Source organism: Myotis davidii, unplaced genomic scaffold (genome assembly GCF_000327345.1).
Source record: "Myotis davidii unplaced genomic scaffold, ASM32734v1 scaffold730, whole genome shotgun sequence".
NCBI classification, from domain to species: Eukaryota; Metazoa; Chordata; class Mammalia; order Chiroptera; family Vespertilionidae; genus Myotis; species Myotis davidii.
The window spans coordinates 315,781-333,017 of NW_006282183.1; the positions used below are offsets into that span (position 1 = coordinate 315,781).

Genomic DNA, 17,237 nt, shown 5'->3' on the forward strand with positions numbered 1-17,237 from the left:
CTTCAGCAATTTAGACCATGTGTAAAAACATAGCCAATGGGATTGTCAAGAAAACAAGTTCCAGCCTAGGAAGTCCTAATGTGTTCCGCTGGAATAGCAGGAGGGTGCCGGGGAGCGCAGTGCTCTGCTTGAATACATATTGCTTTAGTGTTTAACCGATTTAGGGGCTTCCGCTTCCCTTTCTGTTATTGTATTCTTCTTTTCTTTTAGGATCCAACCTTGGAGTTTTTGCGAAAATTTGGGATTGGTCTTCTGTCAGGAACAATAGCCTCAGTCATTAACATCCCTTTTGATGTTGCCAAAAGTAGGATTCAAGGGCCTCAGCCAGTTCCTGGAGAGATCAAGTACAGAACCTGTTTTAAAACAATGGCCACAGTCTATCAGGAAGAAGGGTAACACATTCTTAACTTAATAAATGAGCAACCCTCAAGGATTGTCCAAACCGTATTATACTTCCATTATGATGAGAGCCATTAAGCCCTCCTAAATTGGGGGTGTGTCTGAGAAGCTCTGGGGAATAGATGACAAACTTCGCCAGCTAATGCAATAATGAGATGTTAGCAGAACATTCTTATACCATCAAGAACCGTGAGCCGCCACTCTACAATATGCTGCATTTTTGTCTTAGAATACTAATATGCACTTTTTGCTTGCCAGTTTGCATAAAATGTTGCTGCATATTGTATGCCCTATTGACACATGGGCAAGAGAATCATTGTCTTCTGTCTGTAAATCTAATCAAAATGTCACCTAATCATATTCTCCTGGGACAATTAAACATGAGAGTTCTGTGAAAGTATCTTTCTTTTAAATTTTTAATATATGTGCCTTATTCTGCTGGTCAAAATTTTTTTAAATCTTACTTTTGTCTCTTGATCCTGCCTCACCCAAGTCTTATTCTAAGTAAACAAGTGATTTTTATCATTTTGATCTAAACTGCATCATATTTCCTTATGTGAAGACTGAGTTTTTGGTCTTTTAAATTCAATTACAGAAGTCACTTTGTCCAAATACATAGCTGTCTTGAAAGTAAGGCCTGTCTTGAAAGCAAAAGCCATCATGTGATGAAAATCATATTTCTGATTGGACAAGGCCAGTATAGCTTGGACAATGAAGAATTAATGAACTCTTCCCCCTTGTCCAATTTGTTGCAGAGACTATTTAGCAAGATAATTTCAAATAAATATTTTATAAATGCTGAGTTAGCATTTCAGTAGAGCTGAGGTACAACTCCATTTTGTTTTCAAAAAAAGAATGTTGAGTTTTTTCTTTTCTTTTCACTTATAGGATTTTAGCTTTGTACAAAGGCCTGCTTCCCAAGATTATGAGGCTTGGACCAGGTAAATGTGTTTTTATTACTTATATCCTTCCTTCTTTATTAAGTTCTAGTGTCTTTTTTTAAATTTGTGTCTAACAGCAACACAATAAAAGTTTATTCCACTGCGAAAGGCAGAAATCTTGAGGATATAGAGTTGCCTCTGAGTATTCAAAATGCTTACTGTGTCCATTAGAAATGTCCTGCCTTTGTTTGTAAGGTACTATTTATGGCCTTGCTGGAGGCGGACAGAAGCCAAAGCCCAGCTTAAGTCAATAGGAAAGGATCCACAGCCAGTTGGAGTTGGAGTGAGCACCCAGGTCTGGCTTCTGACTGAAGGGGAGGATTTTCAGTGGGGGAGGGACCAGCCCAATAAAAGTTTCCTGGTGCCCCTTCTTCTTGTTCCTGCCTCAATTTCATTTCAAAAAAGAGAAAAGGAGGCAGCCTTGCCTCCATGAGCAGCAAGAGCCACTTGTCTTCATGGTCACCTCTGGGGAGTGGTGAGGCGCAGCCTGGTGCGCCTTCCTGGTCTCTGCCTGGTGGTGGTGGCTCCTGGCTCAGGGCCTCACCTCAGGACACCAGCCCACAAACACTGGCAGCCTTCCTGGCTGCCTCTATGTAAATAGATAAGAAAATAACTGCTACAGACTCAACCGCCTGGGCAAATAGTGTTGGATTATAAGCAACCTTGTGAGTAAGTACGGAAGTATATACTTTTTTTTTTTTTTTTTTTTTAACCAGCCCACACTCACCTACTTAGACATCCTGGTCATGTTTCCTAGAACCTCCCCCTCCTCCTCCCTTCTCTCCTTTTCCTATTCCTCTGTTAACAGCAATGTCCTCCTCTCCTCCTGTACTCACACATGTACACATTTACCCTTAAATCTCAACCCAATGAACCAGCATTTCTACCAACCTGGGATAGAGAACAAAGTCTGTAAATTGAAGCTGGTAAACAGTTCACAGTTTCTTGTGTTTAGAAAACGCTTCCTCAATTCCAGATCCATCTATCCCAAATTTTCTAGACATTTAAGCATGGATTTTGCTTCACATTTGAGATTCAGACCTGCCTTCTGTTAGTCTTTGGCCCGATAGTAAAAAAAAAAAAAGGACACAATGATAAGAATATTGGTGATTTGGTGCAATTCTCTCTGTATGTGGTGTTTTTCCTTCACCACACAGTAAAAACCTGCTAGCAGACCTAGCACTAGAGAAAATCAGAGGACTGGCCCTAACCCAGCTTTCTCAGGAGGGGGTGGGCCTGAAAAGGGTGATGACCCTGGAGAGTTTAACTAAAACGGTAATTGTCTGGAAACTTAATCCAAAACTCTTTAAATAATCTGACCCCAAGTTTTGTTAGAGGCATGCAAATGTTTGGTTGGCTTTTTAAAATGTTTTTGCATGAGGTATCCTGAGTTGTGGTGGTGTTAAATCCAGTGAAAAGGGTTGTTGTGGATGTTCTATCCAAGCTAAACAATACTGGGTAACTAGAAATCTCATTCTAAGACCTGGCCTCACTCTCATTCCAAACGTGCAAGTCCTACCAACTTCAAATGACAGAAGGTAAAGAGAAAGGTAAGGTAAAATGATTTTTCTTTTGAGAGAGAGAGAGAGAGAGAGAGAGAGAGAGAGAGAGAGAGAGAGAGAGAGAGATGTGAGCCTAGAATTTCCATTCTTCATTCTGAAGAAGCATCTCATCTTGTTTTGTAACAGCCTTAGCAACTCTGTGTGGCCACTGATAGGTGCCTCGCATGAAGGGAGAATCTTGAAGTCTGTGGTTTAAACTTCAAATATCACTAGCCTGTAAACTAGCCCAGTTCTGTGTGTTCTTCTCTTACATTGTGAATAGTTAATAAGAGTAAACACTGCAGTTACATACATATCCACAACCCTCTGCAATGCGTTCCTCCTCGCTTGCCAGAGCGCCAAGAGGGCTACAGCAGTGAGACGGGTCTAGTAGAGTATCTTCATGGGTTAAAAATGAAAATTACAGGCAGATAATTATCTTTGGTATAAAGTTACACAAACATGTGCAGCCTGTAGGTTTTTTAGAAAGCATATGGCAGTGTGTACAAAAGAACTAAAATCAAGTTCTCTTTCTTTCTGTTGGAAGTCAGTCTTCTGTTCATTCAGCCAAGTCTTCTCTAAGTTGTGCTGAGGATGTTTGTCCACATTTTGGTTTTGTAATCATTTTCACACAGACATGAGAGGAGAAATAGAGATTGTCTTAAAGGACACAGAACATGTGCAATTTACTGCATTAGATAGAACACAAAATCGCCCCCATACAAATGCTCTCCTGATGTCTAGGTATTCAACAGGGTTGTGCCTGTTTTCCTGTATCATATTCCTGTTGACATATTACATAGCAAGCCTCTTTGCAGCCAGTTATATAACTCTTCTCTACCAAGACAAATGGTGCTCTTATGACACCCACCCCTACTACCAAATTTTCAAGTGCAATCCATATATGTCCTAGGCAGATAAAAGGAATGGAAACAAAAGGAGGTTGAAAGCTAGCTTAGTTTTGCAATACATATTTTTTTAATATTCAGAAGCTATTTTTCACATTGCAATCCAAATTGAAAGCTGTAAGAGAAAAGCAGCCTCATTCGTCAAGCACCATCTTAGAGATTTTCTTCTTGAATGCAACTACAACAATGCTAATTATGGACTGAAAAAGATAAATCCTTTGCCTACATATGAAGGACCTGAAGGCTTCTGTTTGCAGGAAAGCCACATGTTCTTACATGACTAAATGTCTATATTTATTTACTTTTAAAAATTAAAAGTGCCTGAAAAGGAATCTGATGAGAAATGATGAAAGTTACAAAAACTCATGGGGGAAAAATGTATTTGGAGACTGAAGATGGTCTTGATTTTGCTCTGAGAATTTTCCACAGTAGTTTTATATCTATATATTGGAGCTCAAGAAATGATTCTAAACAGCCCCTGCCCGATGGGTTGCATGGGACTTCTCAGGGGGAAAGACATCCCTGTTTTACAGGATTGTGATAAGAGCCAGCTCTTTTCTTTTCTAGGTGGTGCAGTGATGCTGCTGGTTTATGAATATACCTATTCATGGCTTCAGGAGAACTGGTGATTGCCTATGACGTGTTTTTACCCCTGGAGATAATGCATATTTGCTCTACAGCACCTTGAAACTATCAATCAGCTAATCTGATACAGTTATAAATTATAATTTATGTACAATTATAAAGGGGGAAACTATCTAAGATCAGAATCTATTTTGATACTTCAAAAATTATCTCTAGACAATTTGAGACTGTAGTTATGGCCATATTCATAAAATTGTAAGAATAAAAATGATATGAAGCAATTCGGTATGCAAGCTGAATATAGAAAAATAGTGTAGAAGTCAGAAATATTTCATAAAAGCAATATAAGTTTTGTGACCTATGTTTTATTTACATTGGTTCACAATGAAAATCTATTGTATTGATAATTATTTTTCCCCAGGAGACCAACAAATGCTTAAAGAAAAAAAAAAGCCAAAATTTAAAGTTTTTTAAAAATTTAACTCTTCCATAAATAATATGTAAAAGTCACAAATAAAGTATTTTAAAGGTGCACTAAAATGCCTTTTTAATGTGTTCACTTTTATGTTAAAATGCAAATCTGTTCAGTTTTCTAGTAATAATTAACGTTTCCGCTGTATTTTCCTAAATCTGCTTTATATTCTGTACTGTTGTTTGAATCAGGTCATACTTTAAACTCCTAATATTTGCAGTCTTTTACGACAAATAGAAAACATGAAATTATATTAAACTGCTTTTCTTCACATAGTTCCCTTTGAAAACAAGTTTTGTTGCTGAAATATGTTCATGTTAAATAACAAATTGGAACCGCTTCTTGGACCCAGGTGTGCTGTCTGTATTTGTACCCAAGTGCCTGTGTTCAGAACTCTTACCTATGCCATTCTTGAAAGAACATTCAAAGTAAAGTACATTGCCAGGGTATTAGTTATTGGTGACAGCTACAGGTGTGGAGTATGATCTTTGCAGTGCTAAAATATGTATTATTCAGGAAAAATGTTTCAAAATAGAAGTACATTCTTAGCATTTCAAAGGTTCCTATGCTAACATGCACTCCAAAAAAATATCTTCTTGGCCTTGATATAACCAAAGGATTTTATATCTACATCCTTAAATGATGCTATTTCAGTAGCCAAAAGTCACCAAAAATATCTGCACTTTGTAGGTGACACCTGTTCTTAACTATTTCTATGGGATATTTGTACCATGAGGCTATGTTATTAAAGCATTTTGAAAATAAAAAATAAAAGATAACATGGTAATTATTACTTTTTATTAATTTAGAGCATTTGAAGTATAAAAATAAAGGCTTTTTGACATACTGTATATACATACACAGCCTTCGGTTGTACATCCTTTCCAGCGTGTTTCTTAATTTATAGTTCAGCCCATTATTCAAGAGGGTCATTAAAAGTAGGAAAAGGAACAAACAAGAGAAATAAGAATGTGTCTGTTATACAACTGCATTCTATCCTTGCAGGTAATACTCTTGCATCCTGTGAGAGCACTGCCTGCACAGAGCCCATGAAATTGAACCTTTAACCTCTCCATGTGGATGGGATGGAAAAGGATCTCTGAAGAGTGCATTTGCCAATTTAAAACATTTTCACCCGCTAAGAAACAGAGGAAATATGTCAACGCTAACCAATAATAATAATGTTTTTAAAAAAATCCCATATCTCATTCCATTTTCCTTCTCTTATTTTTAAGAGTAGCTTTAAATCATAATTGCTTTAAGTAGCAAATTGTATTGGGGGTTTCTGTTGTCCTTTTAAATTTATTTCATGTGAATTCACTGTTGCTAAGAAAAGACCTAAAGGGGAGGGGGGGGAAAGAAAACTTTGATATCATTAATATTAGATTTTTTAAAAAAAAATACAAGAACCAGAAAAATTATAAATAGCATAATAACAAGAGATTTCTTAATTTAGATAAAGAAAACAACATTTAGTTATGTTTCCATACAAACAATTGATAGTTTTTTAAAGACTCCTAATAGCCACCTAAAAGCATCTGATAAGGAAAAATTCTGTACCTTATGTCAGTTTTTCTAGACGGCAGCAGAGTCACTGTGTGGTATGCTTTTAAAGTCTCCACCAAGATATTGGATTGGTATCTTTGTTCCATTCGGTTTATAGTCTATTTTCTCACCAGACTAGGAACTCCAGATGTCAATAGGAGTTTTACAAGATCAAAGGAAGACTATGGCCCTGAGAGTTCATCTGCTCCTTCTGCTTTTTCTTCTCCTGAAGTTATAATCCTCTATCTGTAGCACTGAATTTCAATTGCTTTAAAAATAAATGCAGTTCAAAGCTCTCTATAAGATATCTGCTGCTTGGAGAAAACAATTCCTTGAACATAACTTGTATGTCAGAAATCTGTTTACTGTTTATATCCTAGTGATTTGAAAACCTAGCTAATCTAGCCATCTGAGTGTTCAATGAAGCCGTGAAACCAATGTGATAACTTGATTGCCATATAGGCTGTGCACAGCACAGAAAGGAAGAAATCAAAATCACCTAACCCATCTCTAACAACCATATCAAGTGATGTGCCCTTTTAGTTATTGCACAGAATTAATACCAAAAACTTGCAATATATTAATTCTCCAACAGGTGAATTGTACCAATGTTTTACAAACATATTTTTAAGCCTATATTGCCAAACAGGAAGAACATTCTAAACAGAAGAGATTAAAAACTAGAATTTTGCCCAAGAAAATCAATTGTTTTAAAATGCAACATATAATCACACGTTCACACACACATATGCCCCACAGCTCTATTATTAACGTTAAAATTGGTCTAGAAAGATTTACCAGTTAAACAGTGTCCTGTAACTCCAGAAATGAATAAAGGGAAATTTTAAAAATTAAATAGCATCTGTATTACTAATACCACCACCAGTTTACCTACATGTGAAACATGCTTCTGTACAACAATGTAAACTTCACAGCAAGCCATTTTTACATTCATTAGAGCAGAATTTCCCATTTTCTTTAAATTACAACGTAATTTTGGGCTGAGATTGCTGAACACACAGGTTAGCCAACAATAACAGTACAATTTAGTTTCACAGTGGTTTTCTTAACAGAAAGTTCATTTTAAGTGTCTTTGCAAAGCTTTTCACATTAAACGTTGAGTTTCTAAGTGACTTCCTTTAGAGCCTTCTTGTTCAAACCTTTTCCACCTTGTCTTTGTATGTTTGGCACGTGTGTTGTCTGATTAGGGTACAGAATAGGAGACTGGCTTGTTTTATCTGTTGTTGGAATTCTCTGCTGTAGAAAGAAAATGTCCTTCATGCGATGTTGAAGCCTTCCCTGCATACACAGAATTTATGGCAAGTCCAGATCCAGGAGCCTGAGCAGCCCACCACCAAACAGAGACAAAAACGTTGCCAAAAAGTCACCTTTGCAAAAAGAAAGAAAAAATAGAGGAGTGGGGGAGGGGGACACCCCATGGAATGAAAACACAAATGCACCATCCAGAGTCCATATTTACAAACTAATAGAAATATAAACATTGTCATATTTGGAACCAAGCCAAAATACCGGGAGGAGCTAAATTCAGATATTGCTTGTGTTATACATATATTCTCCAACAAAACAGGTCATCTCTTAAAAATAAAGGATCACTCAAATCAATTATTGTTTGGTTTCCTAATGATGAATTAAGGCTTATTTGGTCACCTTATTTGATTAGAGGGTGTAGCATAACTTTCTTCTATATGTATTTTCCTTTATTGATTTTGTGAAATCTCAACAATTGCACGTTTCAAAAGTTTAGGTTGATTTAGAATAAATATACACATGTGGTTTTACCAAAGAATCATTTAAAAAGTTCCTTAAGCCCTTTGAGGGGTGCAGGTTTCTTCACGACATTAAAACAGTGTGTGGGCAGCACAAATGTCTCATTCAGTCCTTAATATTGCTTTTGTTTTTGAATCCTAACATCATGTCAGGTTTTCTGTGAAAGAGAAGTTATGGCAAGAAATATTTAAGTGTCACCAGCACAAAGGAGGTGAGTCCGTAAAAGCAGCTCTCCAGGCAGAAGGGAGGGAGGAAAGGGGGGTGCGTTCTGAGGGTGGGGGAGATGGGGCGGGTGTGCTGAGGGGGCCCTGGTGAAGCTGTTGCAGACAGAACTTCCCATCAGAGTGCGGAAGCTGTGACCGAGTGACTACCTTCTCTGGCTGCCTGCATGCCCTTGAATGCCAGCGATGCGGGAATGTCACAGTTGTGGGGGGAAAGTGGGGTGCCACTGGCATGTTGCCATCCGTGTCCAGCAACATAACCAGAAGGAGCAGCACTGTAGGTCATGTAAGGCGACACTTGGGCCGGGGTAGGATAAGGAGCCATGCTGGATGCTGACACAAAACTGCTCACAGTTGGGAGTCCATTTGGTGCCTAAGAAGAGTAGGAAAAGAGAAGAGGTGAAAATAATCACATTCCAGTAATTGACATTTCACGGGTTCTTAGAGAGAAGCAGACTGTAAGTTTTGAGTGGTAGTAGCTAACAATATTCTGATTCTACTTTCTGATTTTTTTTACGGTTTGACCTTAAGCATATTCTAAAGGCATTCACAGTCTTGCTATTTAAACAAACATAATGCCAAGAGACAAGATATTATTCTTTCCACAAAGGTTATGAGGAGGCTATGACCAGAAAATTCACAGTATTTGCTTTGCTATTCAGAATTATAGGAAGGCTATGCAGGGTGAGGAAAGAATTAGTGGTGATTAAATACTCTTAGAATCTGTTCTGCTATCCATATGCCTTTGTCAACCTTCCCCGTACTTCGGTTTTGTTTGGCTCTTTTGTTGAGCCATTTGTGAAGGGCCTGGTTGGTGTAGCTTTCATTTCCAGAAAGGGGGGTGCACAGAGTGTGGGCTGTCAGTTTAGAAACTCAAAATGAGTGCAACTTTTGCTAAATAAAACATGGACGGTATTTTAAAACATCATGCTGTAAATGCTTATTGGACGAAGGACATGCAAAATCAGACAGTTTGTCTTTTAAGGGTTTTTAAATGAAGATTGGGGGTATTTTTTCCAGAGCTATTTTATCAAAAAGGAAGCTGGCTATCCAACTATAAAAGAACTGCACATGTGTGGTTTTGAAATTGGAAGATTTGCTTGCAAAGTTTTGAGGCCTCATGATGTGAATTTTTAAAAGCCACATGGATAAATCTCTTGAAATGAATTTACATGTAAAATCTGTTTGCAAACAAATGCAGCAGCTCTGGCAGTCACATCTGCCTAGAAACCAGTACTCTACTGGCATCCAATTATTGTTGGTATCGTTACTATTAACAACACTAAAAACACCCTGATTTCCAATCTGATTTTGGCATGAACACTCAGCATCCTTCTTCAAATAACTTAATTTTCCCTTTAGTTTCTACATGATTTAAAAAGAAAGAGTAAATCCTTTTTCCTGGTAGTGATGTGAATGAATTCCATAGCAACATATTTCCTAGTGAAAGTAAAATGCAAATAATAGATTTCTTATTAGTAAAACTCATTTAATCCTTAGAGGTAAGTAAAGCAGACATATGTTAATTAGATGCTTTTTCCAGTTCAGTTGCAACATAGAAATTGTTTTCTGATTTAATTCATTTTGTTATTATTTTCACTTACACATCTCTGAGAATGCAATGGTGGGGTCTCAAAAATTATTTTCTCAATTTAGAATGATATTTGGAGTAGACTACATATATGGGTGTGATTTAACTGAATTAAATTATGAATTTCTGGCAGTAAGAATAAATGTAAAGGAATTAAACTTGTGTCCTTGGTCTGTAAGAGCATATACCTCATGTTCTGTTGGTCAAAGTGCCTGTTCTTTAAAAAATTGGGAAGGAGAAAGGAAGCTAAGATTTCTTGAGTATGTCCTACCACGAAGAAATATTCAACACATTTTATCAAATAATGAGGGCTGTATTGTACTGTTGAGTTTATAATAATTATAAGATAACATATAAGGAGTACAACACAATGTTGAATTAAAATTAAAATGCATTACACGGGTCCCAAAAGGTGATATGTACTCTTAAACAAACTAATCATTGCACATCACTATTTAACATAAATAAATTTTGTTCTCTTTTTATACCCAATAATACAGGTTAAGGATTTTAGCCATTTACTCTAGGGCAATTGGCAAGTCAGTGGCCCTGTTTCAAAGAAGTTACCATCCCTGTCTGACACGGGATCTTCTGTAGCAAATATTTTTCTGCTTTTGCTTGACAATTAAAAGACAGACATAATTTAATCTCAAACTAGGGCATATTTTGAGATAACATCTGGTAAAATATTCTTTCTTATTCTAGATTCTCATTGCTGTATCCTCATTCTGTTTCTTGACTTCTAAAAAAATATATTTTTCCTCCTTTCTGAGAATGGCTCATTAGAAAATGGCTCACAGGAGGCACTTTAAGGCTCTCGGCAGATGAGCATGAATATACTAAGCTATCAAGTTGCAGGAGAACGCTAGCATTGCATCAAGATTATAGTTCTGATCATGTTTATTTGGGATTTTCCTAATAGCCTGTGAGGAATTAGTTTGGAAAGGAATCATTCCAGGTCAGTTATAGAAAGATGGTTGCATCTGCGTTCGGCTCTTCCATTCTGGCATTAATTAATATATATTATTGATGCCAATGTGCACCAAGAATCATAACGTAAGAATATGAAGATTAAAATGTTGAGGTTCAAATTAAAATAATGAGCATCTTTGCTCAACATTTTACAAATACATAAGGTTAGATTACTAATATTATACATGACAGAAACAACACTCTTATTAGTAGAAAAAAAACCTGTTGGTGAGTTTTCTTTGTCAGCATAACTAACTTTTTTCTTCCCATTCTTTTGATCTTTGTATTTTTCTATCATTCAAAATGACAGTGCTCTCTGAAACTCTTGCTTTGTCATCTTCCCTTTCCTCCCCTTATACCCCTTTGATTAGGGGCTCCTCAAGTGTTTTGTTGCGATGTCTACAATATCTTTACAAGCACCCACTTCTTTTTTGCCCAGGACTGTTCCCCCTGAGAAACCAGGCTGGAATACAGTCTCACTTCAGAGTTCCGGGGAATTAGGAGGAGGCAGAACATTGGATTTAGGCCCATGCTACCTTCAGGCACCTTACTTATTCTATGACTGCATTTCTTTGTCAAGCACCAAACCTGCTTTTGTGTTATTATTCCTATTAGTATAAACATTTCAAAGTTCTCTAAAATCTGCAATATAGTTAGAGTCATTTTAGTCTCCTCTGTATTGCAGAAGAGAAGGAAAGCTGGGAGAGATCTGACATCCACAAAAAGGCAGAAGGAGGCTAAAATGTTTACTTAAAAAAATTTTTTTTAATTTAAACAATGTAAAAATAGCTCTGGACTTTCCCTCAGGTTAAATTACAACCTAGATTTGGAGTGAAAGTTTTGTCTTAATTTTTCTTTTTACTTTTAAAGTTCAGATTTAGAAATTTAGGTAGGAAATGACCATAAGCAAGATGAGAGAATAAACATGCTTTAAGATGTAACTGCCACCTTCACCATTCATACTAGTGACTCACTAAATACATCAATTTTCTCACTATTAATTCTGAAACATGACATTAGTAAAAGATATAAATCTCTACTAGGTAAAGTAATTGTTATTTATGAAGCAATCACTGAAAGAGCAAAATTTTCCACCTCAAAGGAAAACAACTACAGGTAGCATTGATGTTTGTTTATTCTTTCCAGTAAAAGAGTACACTTCTTAAACACCCCAAATCTGCTTAATATTTTCAGTAAAGAGCATGTAATTAATCTGAAAAGCTAGTTAGGCTGAGTAGAGACTACCAAATGTACACCATAAATATAGTGGGAGCAAACATGCTAAATTACTCTATTTAATTGGATTGTAAATATGATTTATAAATCAACCAACATATGGAATATGGAATCCCCAGGGAAGAGTAAACAAATTTTCCAAATGAAACCCTAGCATTGGGCATGTAATGGAAATCTCATTTTTGAAAATGACTTTACCTAAAGATTCCATAAATAAGACCTCAATCCATCAACCCCTTTTTTTAATGCACATCTTCCTTGAAAGCAATGAGATAATCCTTTCCTCCAAAGAACTGTACAAGGGTCCTCCCTGAAGCAAACTATTAACTATTTAATTTTGAGAATGAGATTTACTAATACAAGTCAAATTGTATAGCCTGAATAAAGCAAGTCACTTGATTTGTTGAACATTTTTAGAAAAAGACAGATTTTATCCCACCAACATTAAAGAAAATTACCTAGAAAAAATATAAAATGCAATGTAGTTTGGTTAAAGTTATTACAAGAATGAATGAAAAGTATGTGTTCATTTCACTGGTTCAAAAATATTAGAAATATAGATTTGCCAATTCTTAAGAATATCATTTTTAAGTGAATATGTTGATAATTTGTATTGGCAAAGAGCTAGATTATAAACAGTTAGAGGACAGGGACTTGCCTTAATCATCTCATATCCCCACAAAACAGGACACATTTTACAGGTGTTTCATAACCATTTGTATACTTAAGTTAGTGCAATCTTTTGAAAGCAAAACATGTCATACTCTTGCTTTTAAAAATGCAGGTACTCTTTATCACAGAATAAGTATTATACTTTAAGTAAGCAAAATGAATAAAGCCGTTGAAAAAAGTAAATAAAAGTCCTAACCTAGCCATTTCATTATTTGGTTGATGGGCGTTCCATTTATTACCACCCCCGAGAAAATGGAAATGCATTAGTATTCAAACACTAATGGCCACAAAAAAATAAAACCTTGTATGACAACTGTCTGGCAATTATAGGTTATAGATTATTCTTCAAATTCTGGAAATTGTCTACTGAACATTTTCTCTCTTGAAGAAAATACAAATAGCAGTGCCAAATCCTCTACTGACAATCTTTTATCCACTCATCAGTTATACCTAGTCCTCCCCTTATGATAAAATGAGTTTACCTTGGTTTTAAAATGAAGTAGATTTAGCCACAAATAGAGATGTGCTTCACCTAGAATTTCAACCTCGATATATATCATAAGCAAGAAAATGGTTCAGATCTGAACATAAACAAGACTTTCTTTTTTGGTGAAATCATTTTTCTGACTGTCATTTTAAATGTCCTAGTTCAATATGCAATAACTTAGCAAAACAAACCTGATAAAATCAAATGACAGTTGTAAATATGGTTTCAACATTTATCCAAAGGATTTTAATTATGCTTAGTTATCCCACTGAAGATCTACATGTTTCTAGGTAATGCAAAACTGATCATTTAAGCTTTTTTTTCTAAATGTTATGTTTCCAAATGTTATTAAAATTGATGTAGCCTTTAAAAGTTTAGTCAGCTCTTTTGTATTTTATATGACACATTTAACTGATATGTAATAATTAATTTTGTTTTAAAACACTAATAGTTAAAAGCTAACTGGGACAAAGAATGCTTTACATAATAGATAACATTATGAATTTCAAAGACTATTGGCATTAGCCTACAATTGCATTCTCTCTACAAAATGATAAATTTTTTAACACGAAATTAACTTTATTTGAAATTTTAAAAAATCCAATGCAAAATAACATATTTTCACAAGAACAGCATGTCTACAGGAACAATATGTCTGCAAGGACTGCCAGTTTTTAAAATAATGCACTAGAAAATTGTGTTCAATATTCTGAAATACTACCTTTATTTCAAAAACAATGTATAAATGTTCTTAAGATGTTTAATTTATGCCTCTAAATTCAACTATTTTCACACCTCTGAACTTTTTCTTAATTTTGAGTATTTATAGACCTTTCTTCATTTCTGACATCTCTATTTGTAGCTAATATCTTATTAAGCTTGCTGAGTTAAATATATACTACCCAAAAATGAAAATACTCAAAACTTATAAATCTACCATTCAGATACTTTAATTAGAGTACCATATCTGCAAAAATTTTTTTCTGAGAAAGTTTGCCCAATTGTAGAACATTTTTCAAAAGCTATACAACTGTTTATAAACTGTTTAAATAAAATGAGACATTGATTCACTAAGTACCTTGTAAAAGGATAGCTATAGTCTAACCCATTATTCTCTCTATATATTTCTTTTGCCATTCAATTGCATTCAATAGAGGTTTTATGATTTCAACAGAAAAGAACCAGCCATTAAGAACCAGAGAACATTGTTGCCATTCAGAATTACATGAGATTAAAGGATTCTAGCCCAATACATAATGTGGGTGAAAAAAAGACAAAATTGATAAATATTATTTTTCTCATGTCCTCAGTGGTAGGCAATAAGGATTTATCAATGGCATTATAAATTATCATTTACAGTGTATATTAATTTAAATATTCTAAACTAATGTTTTAAAAACAAAAGATAGGTGAGTGTACCAATGTGTATAAGGTTCTAATTGCTAGCAATCAGGCATCTTTGCATTTAAAATGAAAATGGAAATTAGATTACAATCAATTCTACCTACAATCACTTGTCAATTCAGCCTCTTGGGTAATTTCACAGGTGTCTTCTGGTATAGATTATGGTCTAAATCCTATAATCCCGAATTCTCAATTTCCTCCTTTATATACTAAAATAAAACTGGGATCATGTAATATTGTACTATTTAATAACAACTGCAAATGCCCTGAAAGTATTATTGTAAAAGTTTTGAGAATATTTTTTTCCAAAGACTTTCAAATTTTGTTCAAATACAAAGATAAACACACACACACACACACACACACACACCATCCCTTACCTTTGCATGTTTAAGATCAAATATAAATGTATAATTTTGTCTTCAAGGAAATGAGTATCTAAATCCCAAAAAAATGCTGGTTATGCCTGTATTGAGGATCTTTTAATTCTAGTGAATTACTTAATTGTAGCTAGGTGTACATCTTTAACTTTTTCTTTAAACTGTGTTATTTTTCAAAATGTATAATTAATTAGTTTAAGAATAAAATATAAATTCCAAAATTGCTCATAAATGACAGTCTACTTAGCACACCTGCAGCATTAAGCACTATTTTGATCATTGTAATAGAGTAATCGCTGGTTTCATTGTCTTTAGAAACTTTTCAAGTTTTGAAATTTTATATCATCTGAATTATCTTACTGTATGGCAATGCAGAAGATTAGCATATTGCAATTAAGAACTTTCCAAATGTAAATTTGATATAAATATGGCTTTCTTCTGGAAAAAATTTAACTTGTTTTCTTAAGTATTTAGAACAATACTTTTGACCACTTGCTTCTTTAAACTACTTGTTTTTATAAATCTGATAATTTAGTGATTTAATATTCAGTGAATTAAAAGTAATCAATTTTCAACGTTCAGAATATACAGAGTAGATCATTCAAAACAGTGTTCTATTTTTATTTAAATAGGTAAGTTTAGTTTTGAAGTGTCTGTATAGATGACCATTTCTAAACAAGTTTAAATACTAGATCTATAATTCAAAAAAAGCAAAAATTATCATAAAAGTTTTTGGATTATGGCACTGCCATATATATGTATGTATATATATGTATATATATATTTATATATATGTATATACACACACACATCTATCCTGGGTTCATCAAATATATGTGGGAATTAGGTACTATTTTTAACTATTCTTCATGATGTTATTCTAAGAAATGATGACCTAATAAAAATCACTGAGCACCTGTTAAATGCTTTCTACTGTGCTAGCTGCTTTATATGCGCTCCTATTGTTTGTAACAAAATACCTTGACACTTTTTTGACTATGAGGCCTCTGAACAAAGAATATTCTGAATTAGAAAATTGCTTGTTTTCAAAAGTTAATCTCTAACCACCGCTTGTAACCACAGGTAATATTTAATGAATGCGTTCTATGTGCCACATGTTTGCATTACCCCACTGACTCTTCACACATCTCTTGAGGTTGAAACTATTGTTTCCCCATTTTACAGATGAAGAAATTAAGGCTCTAAATGTTTAAATAACTCACTTTTGTAGTGATGGTACTAGAAGATCAGAGTTCCTAACCATTGTACATATTGCCTCTTCGTTACAAATTAAGGGCCCTTTAGTACAAGAAAATGACAACCTTTCTTATAATTTCTCTCTGGCATTCTTACAGTAGGAATAGAGTCAGAAAAGGGACGCTCTTTGCTGCTATTTTCTCTGATATGTATCATGGGAGAACTATTAATATGTATCTGACTCTTTTTTAACAAAACACAAGAGAAATGAGGAAGTAGAAATGGGTTTGTTAGAGAAAATAAGAACTAGGATTTTTTCCCCAAGTGAATAAAGTAACAAGTTCCAGTTACCTAAAAAGCTGGTTTTTACATATACGAAAACATTGCAAGTTTTATGACTTCAAAATAATGAAATGAAAACTAAGTATTTTGAGGCTCTGGGATTGGAGTTTGATATTAAGAAATGTTCAAACCTGCTCAGCTCTGCTGTCGGCTCATAAAACCTTACTTTGCTTTAATGTTGTTTGTTTGTTTGTGTGTTTGTTTTTGAGAGCTTTGGTTTTGAAGTCCTGATTCTAGCGTGGTGGTGACTTTAGACTCAGAACTCTTGGGCTTTTATTATTGTGGTTGCTTCGTCTTTCTCAAAAAAAAAAAAGAAATAAAATAAGGAAAGGAAAGAAGAAGCCCGGTGGCTTAATTTTTCTTTGGGAAGGTCGGGGGAGGGACCGAGGAAAAACTTAAACGGTCCACAGCCGGTCCGTATAATTTGAGGTTTCTCACTAAGCTCCCCTGGGAGATTCCGACGTGACGTTTAACAGGCGGATGGTCACTTTCTTAAGTTTATCTGGTCGCCTCTTCTCACCCGCAGGCCCAGCCACGCCGCGGGGCCGCGGGGAGC

General features: G+C 35.0%; 2 protein-coding genes across 2 annotated transcripts in view; one reads left to right on the plus strand and one right to left on the minus strand.

Annotated features, from left to right (window-relative positions):
- SLC25A21 (solute carrier family 25 (mitochondrial oxoadipate carrier), member 21) overlaps positions 1–6,303 on the plus strand; it is a 271,929-nt gene extending 265,626 nt beyond the window's left edge. Inside the window, exons 8-11 of the mRNA XM_006752691.2 lie at positions 211–392; positions 1,288–1,340; positions 4,357–4,414; positions 5,852–6,303. Of these exons, the coding sequence (XP_006752754.1) occupies positions 211–392; positions 1,288–1,340; positions 4,357–4,414; positions 5,852–5,855 (297 nt within the window). The 3' untranslated portion in view covers positions 5,856–6,303. The remainder of the gene's footprint in view (positions 1–210; positions 393–1,287; positions 1,341–4,356; positions 4,415–5,851) is intronic.
- A 367-nt stretch (positions 6,304–6,670) lies between these two features.
- PAX9 (paired box 9) overlaps positions 6,671–17,237 on the minus strand; it is a 15,458-nt gene continuing 4,891 nt past the window's right edge. Inside the window, exons 3-4 of the mRNA XM_015566526.1 lie at positions 15,832–15,836; positions 6,671–8,773 (exon numbers count right to left, since the gene is read on the minus strand). Of these exons, the coding sequence (XP_015422012.1) occupies positions 8,519–8,773; positions 15,832–15,836 (260 nt within the window). The 3' untranslated portion in view covers positions 6,671–8,518. The remainder of the gene's footprint in view (positions 8,774–15,831; positions 15,837–17,237) is intronic.